The sequence below is a fragment of the Anas acuta genome, chromosome 2 (genome assembly GCF_963932015.1).
Source record: "Anas acuta chromosome 2, bAnaAcu1.1, whole genome shotgun sequence".
Taxonomy (NCBI): Eukaryota; Metazoa; Chordata; class Aves; order Anseriformes; family Anatidae; genus Anas; species Anas acuta.
The window spans coordinates 3690579-3709127 of record NC_088980.1 but is presented as its reverse complement, the minus strand read 5'-3'; the positions used below and the strand labels follow the sequence as shown (position 1 = coordinate 3709127).

Genomic DNA, 18549 nt, shown 5'->3' with positions numbered 1-18549 from the left:
GGACCACTCATCCAAGGCTGTATGTGTCACGAATTTTGGCTGCGTCGAGTGGTGGTGCATCCCTGAGACCTGCCAAGTGCTCCTGTAGGTGTTTCTTACCCCTTCACATGCATCGGATGGATGGTTTTGTCAGCAAAAGGCCACTGCTTGAAGCTCAGTAGTGGAGGAAACGTTCAGACAAGCCAGCGAGCTGGCAGGTTTGAAGGCTGGTAGCTTTCAGGGGGAATATATACCTTGGCAGACATGCAAGGGGTGGTCAGGGTAATATTGTCAGATGGCACTGGTGCAGCCAGAGGACAGACCTGCCCCTAGGCTGAGGATGTCTGCAGAGAGAAGCAGACAAGCTTGTGCTGGTGGTTCAGAGCAGTTACAGAAAATAAGAAAGCCCTTGGACAGTGGCTGACTCTTGCAAGCCATTAGCCGCACATCAAAAATGTTAACAGATGCTCTTGAATAAGTAATGTGGCCTCCAGTTGTCCAGTTGTTGTTTCAGAAGTGGGAAGGGCTCCCCTAAGTCCTATCTCATATCTACTAGCATCTCCAAAAATCCCATATATCCTGGGACACCAGGAATGACATTAACTGCTGCCTTCTGGAGAGCTAAATCAAGCCCTGAGGATCTAGTCAACATATTCAATGAAGACTGGAGGGCAAACCAATTCAGTCTGTTAAAATAGTCATTTGTCCTTAACAATCACTTGAAAGACAAAAGGACCTGCAAGACTTCCTTCTATGTTGTCTTTCCTAATTTCTTTGTTTACTGTAGTCTCTAGCACCAGTCCAGGGGATAAGGAGAGCTCCTTCATTTCAGTCTTGGTACAAACAGCAGTGTTGGTCCAGCTGCCAGATGGGACATCAGTCCTTACCACTCCTGGAAACGTGGCTCCCCTACAAGAGCAGAATATTCAGCCGTGTGTCATCAAGACCTTAAACTCTCACTTGTCTGTCTTAAAGGATCAGTAGAAGAGTCAAGGAGCCTTCTATGTAATGGAAAATTTTCTTTCAGTTATCGGATGGAAGCCATGATATTCACTTGGGATGGGCCACTCCATGGTACCTCCAAATGATCTTCCTTCATTAACACTTTTTCTGTCTGCTCTGGGACTCTTCCCTGCCACCAACACATTGTGCTGCAGCTCTTACAGCAGTGGCGCCTGCTCTGTGGAAATTTTAAAAGCCCTGTATTTCTTGGAAATCTAAAAAGCCCCGTATTTCTTGGAGGATCATCTACCCTTTGCCATACTAGGAAACTCGGTACTGAAACACGAGAAGGAAGCATGTTGTCACCACAGAGGTAAACCCCGCTTCAACCCTCAAATGCGATCAGCCCACACAACTTTCCTATTGGCTGCTCAAACACAGCCTGAAGCTGTTGGCTGTTTTCCCACGCAAGGAGGCTCTTCCTCAAGAAATGATGAGCAAAGGTGGTTTCCCTACAAAGCTGTTACTTGGCTGTACATGGTAACCCCCAGCTCAAGCTCTCTGCCAAGGGCTGGCAATTCCCAGCGGAGGTGCAGTGCCTTCTCAGGATGCCCCCTGTAGAGATGAAATTCAAGCACAGATCTACACAGCACCCAACCAATCTTCCATGTAGGTCTAAGAGCTGTTTTTTTTTTTTTTTGTTTTTGCTTTTGTGTTTTTTTTTCCCTTGACCTCATCTTTCTAGAGACACAGTCATAAGATAAGATGTTAGCACATCTGTTTTCTGCCTTAATATGCTGTAGGGGTGGAGGCTTTGTTTTTGTTTTGCCTGTTGCTGACATGTCCTGGCTGCAAGCTTTCTAACAAACAGCCGTGTTTATTTGACTCAGGAACAGCTGTCCTGTAGCTTTTCGGGATTAACAACCATTTAGTGGCATAAATCTTGTACTGGAAAAGGCATTTTAGCTTGGAGAGTAAGTAACATTTGGAAATACCATCGGACTCTTTGGTTATTTTTCTTTTAGAATGCTATAATATATAAATGCACATAGCATTAGTTATGCAAGGGATATAGAAATAAGGAAAAATGCCATCACTATAGACCAATGGAAAGCAAATCCAAAACATCTTCAAAGCTTTGGCTAATTGCTCGGATGAAATCCATCTATACAGAGCTCTAAATTTCTGACAGCGTATTTGTTGACCTCACATCCCATCAGATTTCTGGTTAGGAAATATCTCCTTCCTGCTGTTTCATGTTTTGTTTTTTTTTTTTAATTTTATTTTTCTTACTGACTGTGTCAGGGCACTTTATTGATGGTATCCAGCCTTTTTATGTACAATAAGCATACTGGAAAATGTTGCATATTCCATAAGTTATGTCAAGCTCCTGTTACAGTATATGGCTAAGATCCAAAACCTGCTGCAACTAGTGGATGTATTTCTGTGATTTTACTGTGCACTGGACTTTCTGTAACTTAGGTGCTTTTATTTCTTGATAGCCTGAGCTTCTAACCTAGGAAAATGAAATTGTGGAGAACAGAAGCTGAAGTCTGAAGTGCTATACAAGGTCTAAGTAGGGCTTCTATTGTGATTTTTTTTTTCTAATTACTGGTGTCTCACAAACTTTTCTTTTTTCTTTTTTTTTCTTCCCTTCTGACCATTAAATATGCCTCCAAGTAAAACCAAAGGCCAGGTGAAAAAGCATTGCTGTCCCTCTTGCCCCTACCTACCTACAGAACTTCTCTTCTTCTGCAGATGCTCCCCAGCACTATGGGCAAGAAGCACACTCCCAGCATGTTCAATAAACAAGAACCAATTCAGGAAGAATTTACTTGATAAAACACACTCCAGCTTATGCAACAACAGCAGTAGCTTTTTAGTAGCAGGACATGCAATCTGTGGCTTGTGATTTGTTGAGGTAACTTCCCTTTTCCCCTTCCTTTTTTAGTGGGGTTTCATATTTACCCACATTTACCATATTTAACATTTACCTGAAGAAGAGCAAGATAAAATGGGCTGTTGCTTGCTTGTTTGCCTTCAATGAGCAAGTCAAATGAGCTGGCCACTGGAAGAGCTGGCACTTCATTCAAGTGGCCAGGTCTTCTGAGCTCTCTTCTTGGTGCTACCATTCGAGTTGCCACCTATGTTTCCAGAACAGCGAGGAATTTACAAAGATCAAGGTCAACATTGTAAGGCTGAGGAAAAGTCTCCTGGCTTTCACAGGATTTGAACCATCAGTGAAAGCTACTGCATTTGTGTCCTGTCTTTCCTTGACTTGTTTAATTATGAAACCCCACCAAATCTCTGATGTTCTCCTCACAACATCCATGTCTCTTTTTGGTCAGTGAGATGGTGAGGGATGGAGGAGCTCAGCATCAGTCAGTCCCATGTGAGATCTCACATTATCACTGCACTTTTGCCTTATCACTGTTGCATTATCACTGTTGCCTTCTTAATGATCAAGAAAGCATTTCTTGAGGTCGAGCCTACTCATCTTCAGCGACCTAAATTCAAAGAGACCAGGTACAGTTTAACTTCTCATAACTTCTGCAAATGCAGCGGCATTTGAGCAATGAACGAGGAAGCCCTGGATCAATCCTTTAAGCATCCTCCATGTCAGAGCACTAAAGAACTGTTTCTTGTTTAGATGTTGGTGAGGACATAAGTGATGTTTGAGGCAACCCACTTTATAAATCTTCGTCATGTCTTGGCATCTTTTGTTTCAGTTTATGGATTCTGGAATTAAGCAGAAAGGCTCAGTTCACGAGTTTGATTTATGAAACAAGTGATCTGGAGGGATGAAAAAAGAAGTCAAGTGTTTATTTAGCTTGTTGTTTAAAGAAAAGCTGAAAGATTAGAAACTTTTTTTTTTTTTAATTTGTTTCCTAGTTGATGTTGATGATGGAAAAACTCGTAGGATTTTCATGCTTAAAAATAATCCTCCAGAAATACTCTCTGGTGATTTCTTTCATGCTGTTTATTTAGAATGACTCAGTCTGGGGGCTTAAGGTGAGTTTTCCTTCATATGTCTTTGAGTCAAATTTCTGCAAGTATTCTGTAAAAGATATCTTTTTACTTTTCCTGTTGAGTTCCTGGACAGTTTCTACGGGAAGCCCCTGCAGAAGTGCAAATCAATTTTTATAGCAAGAAGCAGTGTTCTGTCCAGCTTGTACACAGAGTGGGAAAAATCAAATTGATCTCTCTGTCTTGCCACACATACAGAGACAAAGTCCACGATAAACTCTTGTTATTTATCCTCACGGGGGATCTGTTTTGCCTTCTGTGATTTCCCAAGTCCATTTTCTCCTGAATTGGTACTGCAAACCTGTCACTGAGGGAAGAATAAAGGAGCATACATGTGCCACAAAGAGCAAAGCAGTGGTGGGAAGAAAATGCAACAGTGCCAGGGTTTTGCCTGCTCTGGCAGTAATGTGGTTTTCCTTCAGCTAAGTGGTTTCTCTGTCACATCCTGCCCACGGCGCTGAGGCGATAGCATGCAGCGATAGGCAAAAAATATCCAAATTGAATGCAAAGCTATGAAAAGTTGAAAGGGAAACTTTGAGGGGACAGGTTTGCTTTGGAAGAGATTATCAGTGTTGATAAAAATAAAACCACAATAGGTGGAGGTGGCAGAGGAGAGATGCACACAGGATGCAGGAGTGGGGCTGGGGGGAGGAGGGCACAGCAGTGAACACAGGACAGAAGGGTTGAATTTTGCAGACAAGAGTGGGAGGATTGCAGTTAAACTTTGGAGCCAAGCAAGCCCTGGTCAAAACCAATCTGTCACAGAAAAATAAGGTAAAGCCCTATTCTGTAAGTCCAGGCAGGGTAAGATGGGGTAGAATTAGAAACAGAAAAGACACAAGGGAGAAATGATAGGAAACTGTTTCCATGCAAAAAGTAATTAAATAAGCTAGGACACTTCAGCTTGAAAAAGAGATGCTTGAGGAGGGATATAAAAGAGGATTTTATGGTTTTCCTCCCCAGGGAAAGGGAGATTGTGACTAGGTTATAAATATTTCTGTATTCATAAAGGAACTATGTTCCTAATGAAACCAGCAATGAGCAGGTTCAAAGCAAATTCAGAAAAGGATGTTCTTTCAGCAGACACTTGAACTGTGCAATTCCTTGGCCCAGGAGGTTGTGAATGTGAAAAATTTCCATGAGTTCAAAAGCAAAATCAAATCACATTTAATTTAAATGATTTATGTAAGAAAAAGAATCTTTCCAGAATTTTGTTCTTATTATTACGCACAATTTTTAAAATTTAAATAGAAAACCATCCCTGATTCAGATAGACTGGGCTCACTGGAGGCTGGGGCAGTAGTAATAGCTGTGAGGTTCATGGTGGGCTCTCTCACTCTCTACCAAGACTGAACTCAAGTTGCCTGTCTGGAACTGAGGCACCATTAACAAATCCTTGCAGGGACCATCTTTTGGGGTCTGTTTTCTTCAGTAAGGTAAGAAACGTAATGCCCAATTTGGACAAGAAAGTCAGCAGAAAGATAATTGGTTGAAAGGAAATCAAACTGGCAAACAGGGGAGAGCATCTTTGGGTATAATAACTTCTACAGAAGATGTCAGTGGGAGAGTAAATGTCACCTGGTAGCTCTTTACAGCCCTAACTCCAGAGAGGATGGAAACTTCCTACTGATACTAGATTGGAGTGAAAATCAGTTTCCATTGAAAACACAACAGGTCATCACTGCCTCTGATGGTACTGGGTGATATCTCAGCATGGTTTAATGTAGCTATACCTTTGGCTTGCTGTTTTCTGCCTGTGGGTAGCGAGAGGCATGCAGAGATCCCGACATGTCCCAGGCAAAAAATTGGTATCTTTGCATCTGAACATAGATTCAAAGAGCAAAACTGTGCCCATGTCCTCCAGGAGAGGCCAGGAGTGACCCCATTCATTGGGGAGTGTTTGGTGGGAATGACAGATGTGCTGAAAGGCTTTTTCTCTGACTTGGGAGTTCAGCTGGGTTAAGACCACGCCTTGGCACCAGCCTACTGCCATTCAGTTCTTTCATCAGCCAAACCCAGTCACGTCTCAGAGCCATGCCAGAGCTCTGCAGATTCATGTTTATTCATGAAGGGAACTTATTCTCTGCTGCTTCCCTGATAAGCTTTGACTGTATATTTTCTGTAAGTGTAGATATAACTCAAATAAATGTTCTTTGCGCTCTGCTTTGCCACTTCTGCAAAGCACCGTTTACCTGTGCTTCATGCAAATTGACATGTTTTGTGTTTATTAACCTTTTAAAGGGAGAGAAAACGAGGGCCCGAGCTTTGATTCACATTTAGCAGTGACAGTGGAAAAGGTTACCACCTTCTGTAGCTGTGGTGGGGTCTCCTAAATCACTGCAGCTGGGAATCTGCCAGTGCCTTTAGCCACTGTTGTGGTGGCAGCCAGGGAACAAGTATGTCCTACCTGGCTGGAAGAAAAGCCCTATGGTGGAGACCACCCCAAGACAGGCTTCTGAGTAAGAACCTCTTAGAGGAGGGCTCTCCAAAGCCCAAGCAGCTGTGGTTGGTGCAGCCTAGATGCTTGGCTTGCAAAGAGGGAGTCTGAGCTCTTGGATGTAAAGACGTGAGCTTCAGCATGTGGCTGATAGCCTCCAGCCCATTCATTGATGGTACTCCTTGAGCAGTGCTTCAGGAGCCTGTTTAAAGAGAGAGAGAGTTGGCTGCTAGTAATTACACTAATTGCATGCCTCATAGTGAGAGGATGAGCAGTTTGATGTGCTTAGCTGAAGGAAGAAAGGTTAAAAGCCAGCTTCATTAAAGTTGTGAAGGATTTCTCCCCGCAGCCCCCCAGAAGAAGTTACTTGGCTCCAGAGAGCACTTCCTGACTTAACAGGTAGCATCAGGACAAAGCTGAGGGTCTGGAAGTCACAGTCAAAAATTTGAAAAGGGAAAGATTCTTACATGTATGTGCACACTTATAATACCAAGAGTTTAAACAGTGTACCTGATTATCCAGAGAATTTGTGAATGCCACCATCTTTGAAAAAGTCACACACTTGTTTTCACACAGGGCTTCTTACAACTCACTAGTGATCATTTCCAAAGCAGAGGATAATCCTTAGCAGCGTGCATTCCTTGGTTTGCAGTAACAAGCAAATGAGCAGCACAGTCACATTGATTGAAATGGTATTGAAGGGTTTGCCCAACTGTTTTCAGGATCACAGTATTTATGAAAGGTGCATCCATGGGTCATTTCCATCTGCTGTCTTGGATAAGGAAAGATAAACACATTTGCATCCCTCCTGCAGATACTCAGTGCAACAAAGAAAACATTTGTAATTAATTAATGGGGAAGCACTTAGCAATCACCAAACATGATTTGATCATGCAAAACAAATTGTCATCTTTCTTACATCTGTGAAGGCCAAGTGATGTCACAGGGAAGACGGGTTTCCCTTCTCCAAGTCCCAGTGCAGCTGTTTCTACCCTCAAATAGTTTTCTTGGATATTGATCTGTCACAGTGACACAGCTGAGTATTGCCCGCCAACCCTGTGATCTCAGCAGTCTGCCAAGGTAAGCTTTGGAGAGAGAAGACAAATTTCTCCAAGGCTATTTGATAAAGGCTGTCTGTGTCACGATTTGGATGGACAGGCACAAACTTGTGCCTGAAGTTGTAGTGGGCTAACTGCAGGGCAAGCGGTGAGTGCTGAACTCCAACAGCAAAGCATTTTGCCTCAGATCTTCAAACTGTTCCAATTCATTAAAAATGTGAAGGCCTGTTCTTTCCGCCTCACATTTCAAACAAAATTACTTTAAATTATTATTATAAATTATTCAAACAAAGTTATTATAATGTGTTAGACATTAAGCTCTTCTCCTGCCTTAGACCTAGTACGAGTAAATTGTATCTCACTGTACTTCAAATGCTTCAAAATTAGCTAAAGTCAAGTTTCTGGAACTCCAGTATCCATTGACTTCTTCAAGTCCACACCTCCAGCTTCTTCACACGTAAAAGCAGGGATGTGAACTCCATCATTGAAACCTGAACCCTTCCAGGCAGCTACACTAATAGCATCAGCAAATCTGGGGAGGCAACGAGGAAGAATGGCACTGGCAGAGCTGATGGGCAGATATGAGAGGTCTTTGCAGAAGCAATAGTTACTAAAGGTCCCCTCTGTGTGTCTTGCAAAATCAGTCTTGTGTGTCCTCACCTTATTTTAGTCAGAGTTTGTGTTACAAAAACACCTAAAAGCTTTTTTCATGCACCACAGGTGGTGGTGAAAAATGCTACAATGGAAAAAGATGAGGATCAGAAAAATTCTCAAAGTGCCTAATTCAGAACATTTAAAAAGCCATCTGATACTATCACCTTTTATTTTATTTTCCATTATAACCTGTCCTGGGGTAATGGGCCCATTATAATTTATTGATGCTGATGGAGATTGTAGAACATGAAAGGTCTTGTCAAGAAATCATCTATTTTCCAGGGGCAGAATATGTAATATCTTAATACTTTTGGAGCTGCTGGCTGTTTGGTAGCAGATAAGTAAGACACTGTAAAAAGTGAGCTTTGCAACTGATATTAGAAATCTGAAAATTGAATTTTAATGAATGCTACAGAAGAGCTTGCATGAAGAAGATACCGTCAGTTATTCCCTTTTTCAGGCTGTGATAAACCCACCTCAGGACTTCATTTGAAAAGTTCTGTTTGCTCATGAAAGAATGAAGGAAAAACTTGTAAAATAAATTTGAAAGAGAGCTGAGGGTTCTTTTTCAGCTTCGGAGTATTTTTGTGTGCTCTCTTTATTGATCTGAGACAGCAAGCTGCCTCACTCTGAACAGACTGATGATGACACCAGCCTTTTCCTGAGCAGAAGGCCTAAAAGATTATTTAAAGGGGGAAATTCTGATCAGGATGTCATCACCAAGCACTGCAGCTTGAGAGTGGTTTTCACAGTTCACTTTACTTGCATGTGGAAAGCATTTTCTCAAGGCTTTTTTCTTCATATTCCAGTTTCTTTTGTTAGGCAGTTGACCTTAACAGCAACACTTTAGTCACATTTGGGGAAGTGTCACAACGTAATGGGACACAAAGAGTAACCCAGAGCAGAGGTGCTATGAAGAAGCAACTCAGGGAGATCTGTTGACAACCCATCTACCTAACCCAGGCAGCCATAAAAGTTTCTGTTGAAAAGAAAAAGAAGAAAAAAAAAATCTTCAAAATTTTAGTAAGAACTCTAAAATATGTAACATGTTGGCAAAAAAAACATCTGAAATTTTATTAATTCCTGTCTGCAGACTCCTTTTGTCTTCAGTGCTAATATTACATTATTCATTACTCTGGTACATGTGTGATATCCTTAATGTCTTTTGAAAAAGCAGAAATAAAAGGACAAAATCAGAGCATATTGCAGCTCTGCAGAAAGGGCATGCCTGGCCATTGTTTCTCCCAGAAAGTATTTATTCAATTCAAAAAACCTTGTAAAATGTTTCATTTTAATAAAACACCATAGTTTCTCTCTAAAGTTAGCTCTATTGGTTATGCCATCCCTCCTGGCTTAGATAGGGCTTTATACCACCTTGCTCCACCCTCCCATAGAGAACCACTCCTGGTGACAGCCCTGTCCTTCCTCTGCCTCCAGGATGGTTTTATGCCTTCTCCCTTTTTAAAGAGAAAAATTGCTTCTTGAGAAGGAATTTGACTCCTGATCCATTGATTGTCATCCGTGTCCACATTCAACTGAGCTCACCCCATGCAGAACCATCTCATTGCAATGGGGAGAAATACTGGTGACAAAACTTTGGGGAGAGAGGAAAAGGAGTGGGAGTATGGCTTGTGCATCTCAGTAGGTTCAGGAGAGGTGTCTTAATGCAACAAGGAGAGAGAAGGGCAGGGAAGAGAGAGATTTAATTAAGCATTTCTGCCTTTTTCATCTAAAAAGGCACTGCTAACTGTTAACTCTGATTTGTCTGGTTCTCTTCTTTCTGTGTCAATTTCTGGGAAAATTACAGGTATCACCAGTGCTGCAATTCAGGGACTGGGGTAGCTGAAAACTCTATGTTTAAACAAAATATTTCTGTAACTTTCCTTACAAAAGGTGCTCGCACCAATGCTCAACACACCTTTGCAGAGCTGATTTCCTCTGCTCCATACAAGAGACAGCAGAGAGTTGCTTGTTTTTGTTCTATCATCAGCTTTTCTCTTTTCCCCAGGTTGCAGGAGGCAATGGGACAACATCACGTGCTGGCCTGAAGCACAGGTGGGAGCAGTTGTGGTGAAGCCATGCCCAAAGTACTTCAGATTCCTCACCACTTTCGTTGGTAAGACAGCTCATCTCGCTGGAATGGTTTTATGGCTTAATTGCCTGGAGGGGTTTCACATCATATTGCGGGTAAAGCTTCTGGCATAATCAGAGGGAGAACAAATTCAGAGGAACTAAGGATTTGCACGAGGTAAAGAAAGTTCCCAAGCCATACAGGGGTGCCCAAACCATTAAATCATCCTTCCTGTCTTCTTCCAGCACAACATACTACTGGTGTCATAGGGATGCAAATGAGGCTCCTGGTGAAATCCAATAATATGGATGTTTTGCAGCAAAAGTTTAATCAACATGTGTAATAGTATGTTTGCTGTACAAAATGGACAGTTTAGCACTGCAATTAATTAAGTCTCTGACATAAAATAAACAAGCCGAAACTGTGTGTAATAAAGTATTTTTCCACAGAAATGACTAATTTGGCCACCAGCCAAGAAATTAAGCTGACAAATAATGGGCAGGGAAGGTTAATGGAGAAAGCAGCTTAATACACCGGTTGGCATGTTCTGGGAAGCTTTAATTTAAAACTCAGGTCTCAAGGGCAATGCAGCAACAGGACTCTTTGTCTCCTTCTAGATTATAGTCATTACTTTCTATTTTTATTATAGTAGTCCTGCAGGCCTCCACAGCAAAAGAAGCCTTTTTTTTTTCAGTGGACATTACGCACCAAGCTGATTAGTCTTCACTTTTACAGAATTATAAACAAACACACAGGATAGGTTATGAACGGGAGTAAGGATACAATATTGTCCCTGCTTAGCAGAGCAGGACACTACATTGATTAACCAGCACAAACTGATTACGTGATTTGCCCAGAGCCACACCAAAAGGCTTGGTAGAGCCAGAAGGGAAATGCAAAACTGCGCAAACCCCCTGTGCCTTGGCCCAGCCGTGTGGAAGAATTGCCTGTAGTCGGTGCTTTGTGCCCTCCTCTTCCGAGCAAAACGTGCACTTGCTGGGTTTTAGGGACCCAGCAGTTAGTTAAAGAGGAAGAAAAAAATCTCCCTGAGAAGAGTTTGTAATACTTCATTCCACCACAGCAGAACAATGAAGTATGTGTACATATGTATGATACATACATATATACATATACCTATATGTGTCATTGGGATTGTGTTGAACTTAAGCTAAGGGTAATGCTTTTAATAGAGTACTAGCACAGGCTTATGAGACACAATCAAGTTGCCTACTCAGAAGCATCTGTTGATCTCTGAGAGTTTTAGGGCATCTCATCTAGTCTCCAGGCTCCTTGAAGAAGGGTGCAGCTCTCCCATATCTCTGAATATCTCAGGCACTTAAGGGCATCTCAAAAGACCTGTTTTAACACAAGTATTCCTATTCTGGGAGAAGCCCAGATTCCACCAGGATCAACCAGGACATCACCTGGGCTCTCTGTGCACCTACTGCAATGTGCCAGGCCAGGAGCAAGCCTCAAATAAAAGCCAACCTGTGCCCTTTCTCTGCATACCCATGTTGCTGCCTTTTGAGCTGTCCTGTGAGCAGTGAGCTCAGCAGATGTCATCTGGCCTTGCAGCTGGCAATGTGCAATCATTGTACTTTGGACAATCATATACAAATGTGTAAAGCAGATATGATCATAAATAAAGGCAGGATAAGAGTGCCTCTTGTTTTACAAGATTTCTTGCAAAATTAATGTCATTGAAGTTTGTAAAGCAGTTCTTGCTTTGTAGTAGTATCATTGAATAGCTTTCAAGGAAATCAATCATCTAGCAAATGTTTATGTCTTATGCTTTGATCCCTTTGCAGAATCATGAAAGCTTATACCAAAGTTCTGAGCAATAAAAGATTTTCTCTATACTTACAGCAAGAAAAGGGTGAGATATTGGGAAAAAAAGAGTTAATGTGATTTTTCCATTTAATGGAGAATATACTCTTCAAATGACTAATATGCTATCTCATGGTAAATAAAGGATAAAATATCTTGTGGCATTTAGAAAACCTAAAATCCCTAGCATAGTCCTGACGTCATTTGACATTAAATTTTTATGCCATTCACAAATACAGAAGATTTTCATTATTTTATGACATTCGTCAGTACCATGTGAAGGAGACAGATGAAAATATTTTTGGCACCTTTTATTATTAAAGTGCACTACTTGCTATCTCTTCACCAGAGTGTTCCAGGTTTCTTTCAATACATGGAATATGACATTTGTAATAGAGATTTGTTTCCCACAGTTTCTCCAAGAGCAAATTGTCCATTCTGCACAAGTTAAACAGTAAAAACTAGCACTGACATTTTTTAAGCTTCAGCTATGAGATGAATTGCTTAAGGGGGTGGGGGTGGGAATAGCCAGGATTGCTGCACTCAGCAAGGAAGAGATCCTGATGAACTGCAGTTCGTCATTAATTCTACTTATTTGTATATTCAAGTAATCTCAAACTGTCTGAATCCTGCATTTCTGCAGGCGAGCAGTGCCTACTTCTAGAGTTACCAAGGCATGGTAGTTTCCCTGTGCACTTTAATACATGCATGCATTTTCACAATTCAGCTCAAAAAAATCCTTCAATATTGGTCAAATACCTCGAAACAATGCCACCTCAAAGCTATGAGGTATCATCATAGCTTTACCTGTATCATCCCTCCTCTGTTCCAAGAATTCCTGATTTCCCGATTCCCTGATATCCAGTAAAAAACATCACCATCTCATTATTTGTTTTGTTCATCCTCATCACTTTTACACCAAACACCAACTCTTTAACAACGTTAAAAATGTGCTGCCAAACATTGGGTACAGATGATAATGGGAAAAAGAATTTGTAGGCATTGATGGAACCCGTACATTGAATTTACATTTTGCCATATATATTTGAGTGGAGAGGGCACAACCTCACAGGTTTAACCGAACTTTGTGATGCTACTGTCCAGAGTAGCCATTGTCATCAGTGCATTTTTATGTAGATGGGAAGCCATCAGAGATTCTAGCTGGCATTTCCACCCGGCACTGATTCATGGATCCTTCTGATGACGTCTTTGCCATTGTCTTATTGTATTTGGACTTAACCTGTTCTGGCAGATTGAAGATCTAAAATGATATCATGAGAAGACAATGGAAATTATCGGTTAACTATTGTGACATTCATGCACAAATGATAAAAATAAAAAGTCAATGTAAGGAAGTAGTCAGGAAAATGATATGGAAATTTGCTTAATACATCACAGATCAGAGGTTGTGAACATACCCATTTATTTGTCCACCTGAAACACCTATTAAGCTTCCACATATCCTCTTGAATAAATTAATTTCCTCTTGGAAATCATCATTCCTCAATCTTGTGCCCCATACTGGTCCAATTCTTGGGCCAAGTTTAGTACCTGGTAGGCTCCTGAGATAAACTGCCATCCACTACAGCAGGATACGTGATCCAATGCTCCTTGTGTTCCTCCAATGTACAAGAGGATAGGAAATGGCTTTCCAAAAATCTTACTGCTGTTTTTTAGTCTCTCCCTCTTGCATGTAAGTGACAAGATAGATCTTCTGGTAAATAAAAGGTCTGTCATTCCAGAAGAAACTGGAGTGGCATGGCTCAGTGACACCTGCTTAGCTTAGTAAAACAAACAGTGGGAGTTCTCATTGCAAGAGCAAAATCAAGGGGGGAAAGGAGCACTTGAAGCCCAAATCCAGCACTGGCTGAAAAACAAAATCTGCAAACTGCCATGAAACTGTCAGATTAGAAATTGGAGGAAGGCTCCAATGGGGACTTGTGGGGAAATTAAAGACTGATTTGGAGATATTGTTTGATGATGTTTTAGAGTGGTCAAATGACGTTAAAGATCTGGGACATCCCTAGTACTCTTTCTATAAGATTTCTGATGGACCCAACGCATTTCATGTGCAGTGAGCCTAAGAGGTAAAGAGGGAAAGAGATGGGACCGTGTAGCTTGCTGACTGCCAGCACAGTGAGGGACTCAGTTCTGCACCTGTTCACCAAATACTCGGTTATGATTTCTGCATTATGAACTATAAAACAAGCCAAGACTTGGTTCGTATTAGTCTCAGGTGAATCTTGAGTTGTTGTCTCAGTGAAATTATGTCCCTTCCTCTGAATGTCGTTACTAAGAATGCTGACCATCTGGTTCAGGCAATTTCCTGGCTTCAAGCTGCTGCTCTCCGTCCTGTTTAGCAATCCCAAATGCTGCATGCTGTGAAGCAAATTCTCCAAGTCATATTTGGCTTTGGCTGTCCAAGGAGGTGATGCTTTTACTGGCTACCTGTAGTCTTAGAATAAGCACAAAGCCGTCTGTGCTTATCACTGACAGCTTTTACATGCACTCACAGTTTGCTAGGCTGATTTCCATGGAGCTCATTCAGAAGGTTTCATGCAGTTTTCCAGGCAAGAATTAGAGTGGGATGAGAGTCATGTCACCAGACTCATGTGGCTGACACCAACTACAAAAATTGGCAGTTGTATTGTACAGCATCTCTAAGGTCCACATTTGTGCAGTGTTTAGGTTTGCAGTCGTTTCTCTAAAACAGAAATTTGGAAATGACAAGGGTATTTATCAGCATAGATTAATGAAAATAGCAAGCTGTTATTCTTCTACATGATGACTGGGATCTAAAAGTTCCAGGCTGCTTGAGAAAGATGATTCAGTCCGGTCATGGGATTTATAAATTCCTGAATTTAAACAAAAGTGTATGTTAATAAAAATGTTTTCTGCCTCTTCAGCCTTGCTCTTTTCTGTCTATATTGTATAGTCAGGGTCAGAATAATCTCACCTAATGTCAGCTATATGAAAGGCTGACATTTCATCATTTAATCCCAGATGTGTGAACTTTCTCCTGAAGTCAACAGAGAAACATCTCCAGTTTATCTTGGAGGTGATTCTCTGTGGTTTGAATCAGCCTCTGATTTCCTCACTGCTCTATGGAGTAATTCAGAATAGACACTTAGGATGTCAGCTATAGGGAGACCAAATCTGCTCATCCACAGACTCATAGGTAAAATTTTCTGATTTAGCTAAGTAGTGTTTGTGTTAAATATTATTGCAAGTTATATGAATATTGGCTTATATTTAAAGAACTGTGTGACAAAATCTCCTCTGGGTTTAGTCTTTTAAACTTGGAGTAACTCAAGTTCGTGACAGCATTAGCATTCAGAATCTGAATTAAAGTCCTTAAACAAGCCCTTTCCTGCTTAAGCAGAGCCCCAAAAATTGCCTGAGAAATTATGGATCTTATTATGTTATTGTAGATGTTTTAAATCATAATCCATCATGAAGATTAAGTCTTCATTTGTTTTTTGATTTTTGCATGTCTTCCATCATTTTAAACTTGCACATTCATAATCATCTGTCAGATAGCTTTTCCTTTTGAATTTAAAAGGCGTCTTTCTCTCTGTGGCACTTTTCAATTCAACAAATATCAATCAAAAGCTTTTTTTGGTTATCTTTTGTCATTCTGCTTTTTGGTATTGTGCCCAAAGTTATTTTAACTACTGTTTGATCCTAGGTACGAGTTAATGTGAGCACTTAGCATTCAGAATCTGACTTAAAGTCCTTAAACAAGCCCTTTCCTGCTTAAGCAGAGCCCCAAAACAAGACACGGTTCATTTCATTTCTGCCAATGGCCTTTTAACAAATTCAGTATGATGGACAGCAAAAACTCTGTCATCTCATTTTTCTTCCTGATTCATCTGCAGAGAGTTTTGGAAATGGCATCCCCTCTCCATACCTCCACCTTGAAAGACATGAACTAATCCCTTGTAGCATTTATAACCTCATTAGGGCAGAGGTAATCAAGTCAAATTCTTTCAATATATGTAATTCACTGGTAACATCCAGGTCTTAGTCGTGCAAGCTGAAGCAATTCCCAACTGTCAGAGCTCCCCACCCTCCAGCTGTGGCACACACACACACTGACACAACTGCACAGAGCAAAGGGAAGAGCTCCCCATGAAATAACATGAGAATAAGCCACCTGAAGATATTTAAGCAAGTGGTTGAACAGACTGCTGGGGTTAACTCCTTGATGTCACCTGCAATCTTGTGGAGTCCTTGCATGACCCACAAAGAGTCCTTCAAAAACACCTGAGTCTCTCAGGGTGGATCTTGGGGCAGGTGTAGCCATGTCCTGGGAGAATCAAATGAAATTTGTAAGAAGGACATGGATACAGGCACAGAGATCTGATATTCTGCTGTCTTTCTTTGCAGTTGGTTAAATGAACAGTCAAATTCCTTCCATCACAGCATGGGTACCTAACAGTTAGGCATCCAATCTTAACTCCTTGTCTAATTTGTCCTCTAGCCAGTGGGAAAGAGATGCACTTACAGGGCATGAGTTATCCCACAACATGTCATAGAAAGGGATGAGATGACCTTTGGAGGTCTGATATAACCTCCACATGAAAACTTAGTCTACCATCCTTACATTTAAATGGCAAAAGTTCAGTGAGATGAACCCCAATCTTTTTCTCATGCAAAGGAAGTCTATGAGTAGACAAAAACAAAAAAAAATGCAGAATCATACTCATTTCCCCAGCCTCAAAAAATGATTACAGAGAGAGGGATGACCAAATGAGTGAACCAAAACCACTCTTTATTTACTACAATGTTCATTTGAAAGGGGGAAAAAAAAAAAATGTTGAGTCTATCTGTTATGCAGGTTTGTTCACTGAGATCCATCAATGTCCTCAGGTGCCAAGCAGCCCCAGTCCAAATGTGCCTTCATGTCACAAAGATAAAATTGCCAGGAAACGTCCTCTTTCACATGGAATTGTGGCTGTTATTTGCATAGTCCACCCTGAAAGTCACAGAAAAGGGGACAGGACAGCCAATGCTGCTGCTGCCTGTGCTTGTCAGGGCAGCCTCCCGGCACTCCTTAACATCCACTTTGTTCATTTGTCATGGACAACTGGAGGCCCAGCTCAGAATTCAGTGCTGGATTACTCTGTTTCCATAGATCAGTGTTGATCTTTTATCTGCATTTAAGAGTGCACCCTTCACTTCAGCTGGCTCCAGCTACGTGCAGTGGTGTAACTGACTGAAGAAACAGGTGGCTATCTGGATGTGCAGCTTATTTAAAGCTTAGTTTTGCTTCAGACCTTTGAGATTTGTTTGCAGCTGAGGTGTCGTGACACGGTTGCCCTGCTCCTCTGAAGGTCTGGTGCTGAGAAGGTCATGTACACCCAGGGATAGCAGTGCTGTGAGATCCTCAGATGGAAAGCCTGCTGTCAGCCCATGGCTTGTGGAGTTAATACCTCCACTTAGCCAGAACTGTTCATTTTATTCTTGTAAATACTTCCTGGTGTACTGTACTTGCAATGTCTAAAGAGCTAATGAGGAATTTGTCCTAGAGTTTGACAGCTCTGCTTTTATTGTGAGGGAACAAACGGAGTTTGCAAAAGGTGCCTAATTAAGGGGAACATGTGCTGTTAAGAAGAGAGGAATTATCTGTGTTTATTAAGGATCGACATCTTCATGCTGAGAAATGTGACATGCAGGAAAGGGAAAGGAGGAGAGAGGAAAATGGGAGATTTCCTGAAATCACAGGTGCGGTAAGCTTTAGGGCAGCAGAATTGTGAAAGTAAGACCAAGCTGCAGACCAAGCGATGTGAAAAAGAACAAATGAAGAAACCACAGGCTGTGACTGTTACGTGATGTGCTGACACTATGCCACAGTTTGTTTGTCTGTTCGATACACCATGTTGGCAGAAATTGTGCTGAAAGAAGGATTTTACAAAATCATGGCTGAGACACATAAAGCAAGTTTGGAAAATATCTTTGTTATGACTGACAAATCGCAAGTTTCTCCCAGATCTAACCACTTCTGTGTCCAGTTAAAAACAAGCTGTAGCTCTGTCTGGAAGTCTCAGGTGTTTCCCAACAACAATAGGGCAGATCGATAATAAAAATGGAACTACACATGTTCCAATGGGCTCAGCAACATCTCAAGAAAAGTGATAAGATCTGCTATTGCTTTAATAGCTTCTGCTTGAAAAAATCGATTTCTGACCACAAGATAATGGCAGACCAGCAGGACAGATAGCTACTTAGAGCAGACCTTCCCTCTCCTTTAGAAGCTATTACATGAAAGGGCAAGAGAAGCAAGAGGAAGACTAAAGAGAACATCCTTTAGCAATGACCGGCCTCAGATCTCTTTGAATGAATTTAAGCTCCCATTAAAAGCCAATAAGAAGTTTTCTCCCACTAAGATCAAAGTGTTAAAATCTCACCTGTGACACAAACTTTCAGATATATTTGAGTCTGAGGTGTGTATTTGAAACAGATGAGAGAGAAAAATAATTAAGAAAGAGAAAAAATTTATGAGTGGGACATATGCAACAAATTTCTTATAATACAGTTATCTCTTTATATTT

General features: G+C 41.2%; 1 protein-coding gene across 2 annotated transcripts in view; it reads left to right on the top strand.

Moving 5' to 3' along the window:
- The window catches only part of VIPR1 (vasoactive intestinal peptide receptor 1), a 109232-nt gene that overhangs the window by 44544 nt on the left and 46139 nt on the right, over positions 1 to 18549 (top strand). For both annotated transcript variants that reach the window (XM_068673287.1, XM_068673286.1), the window contains exon 3: positions 10106 to 10213. In XM_068673287.1, coding sequence (XP_068529388.1) covers positions 10106 to 10213 — 108 coding nt within the window. The remainder of the gene's footprint in view (positions 1 to 10105; positions 10214 to 18549) is intronic.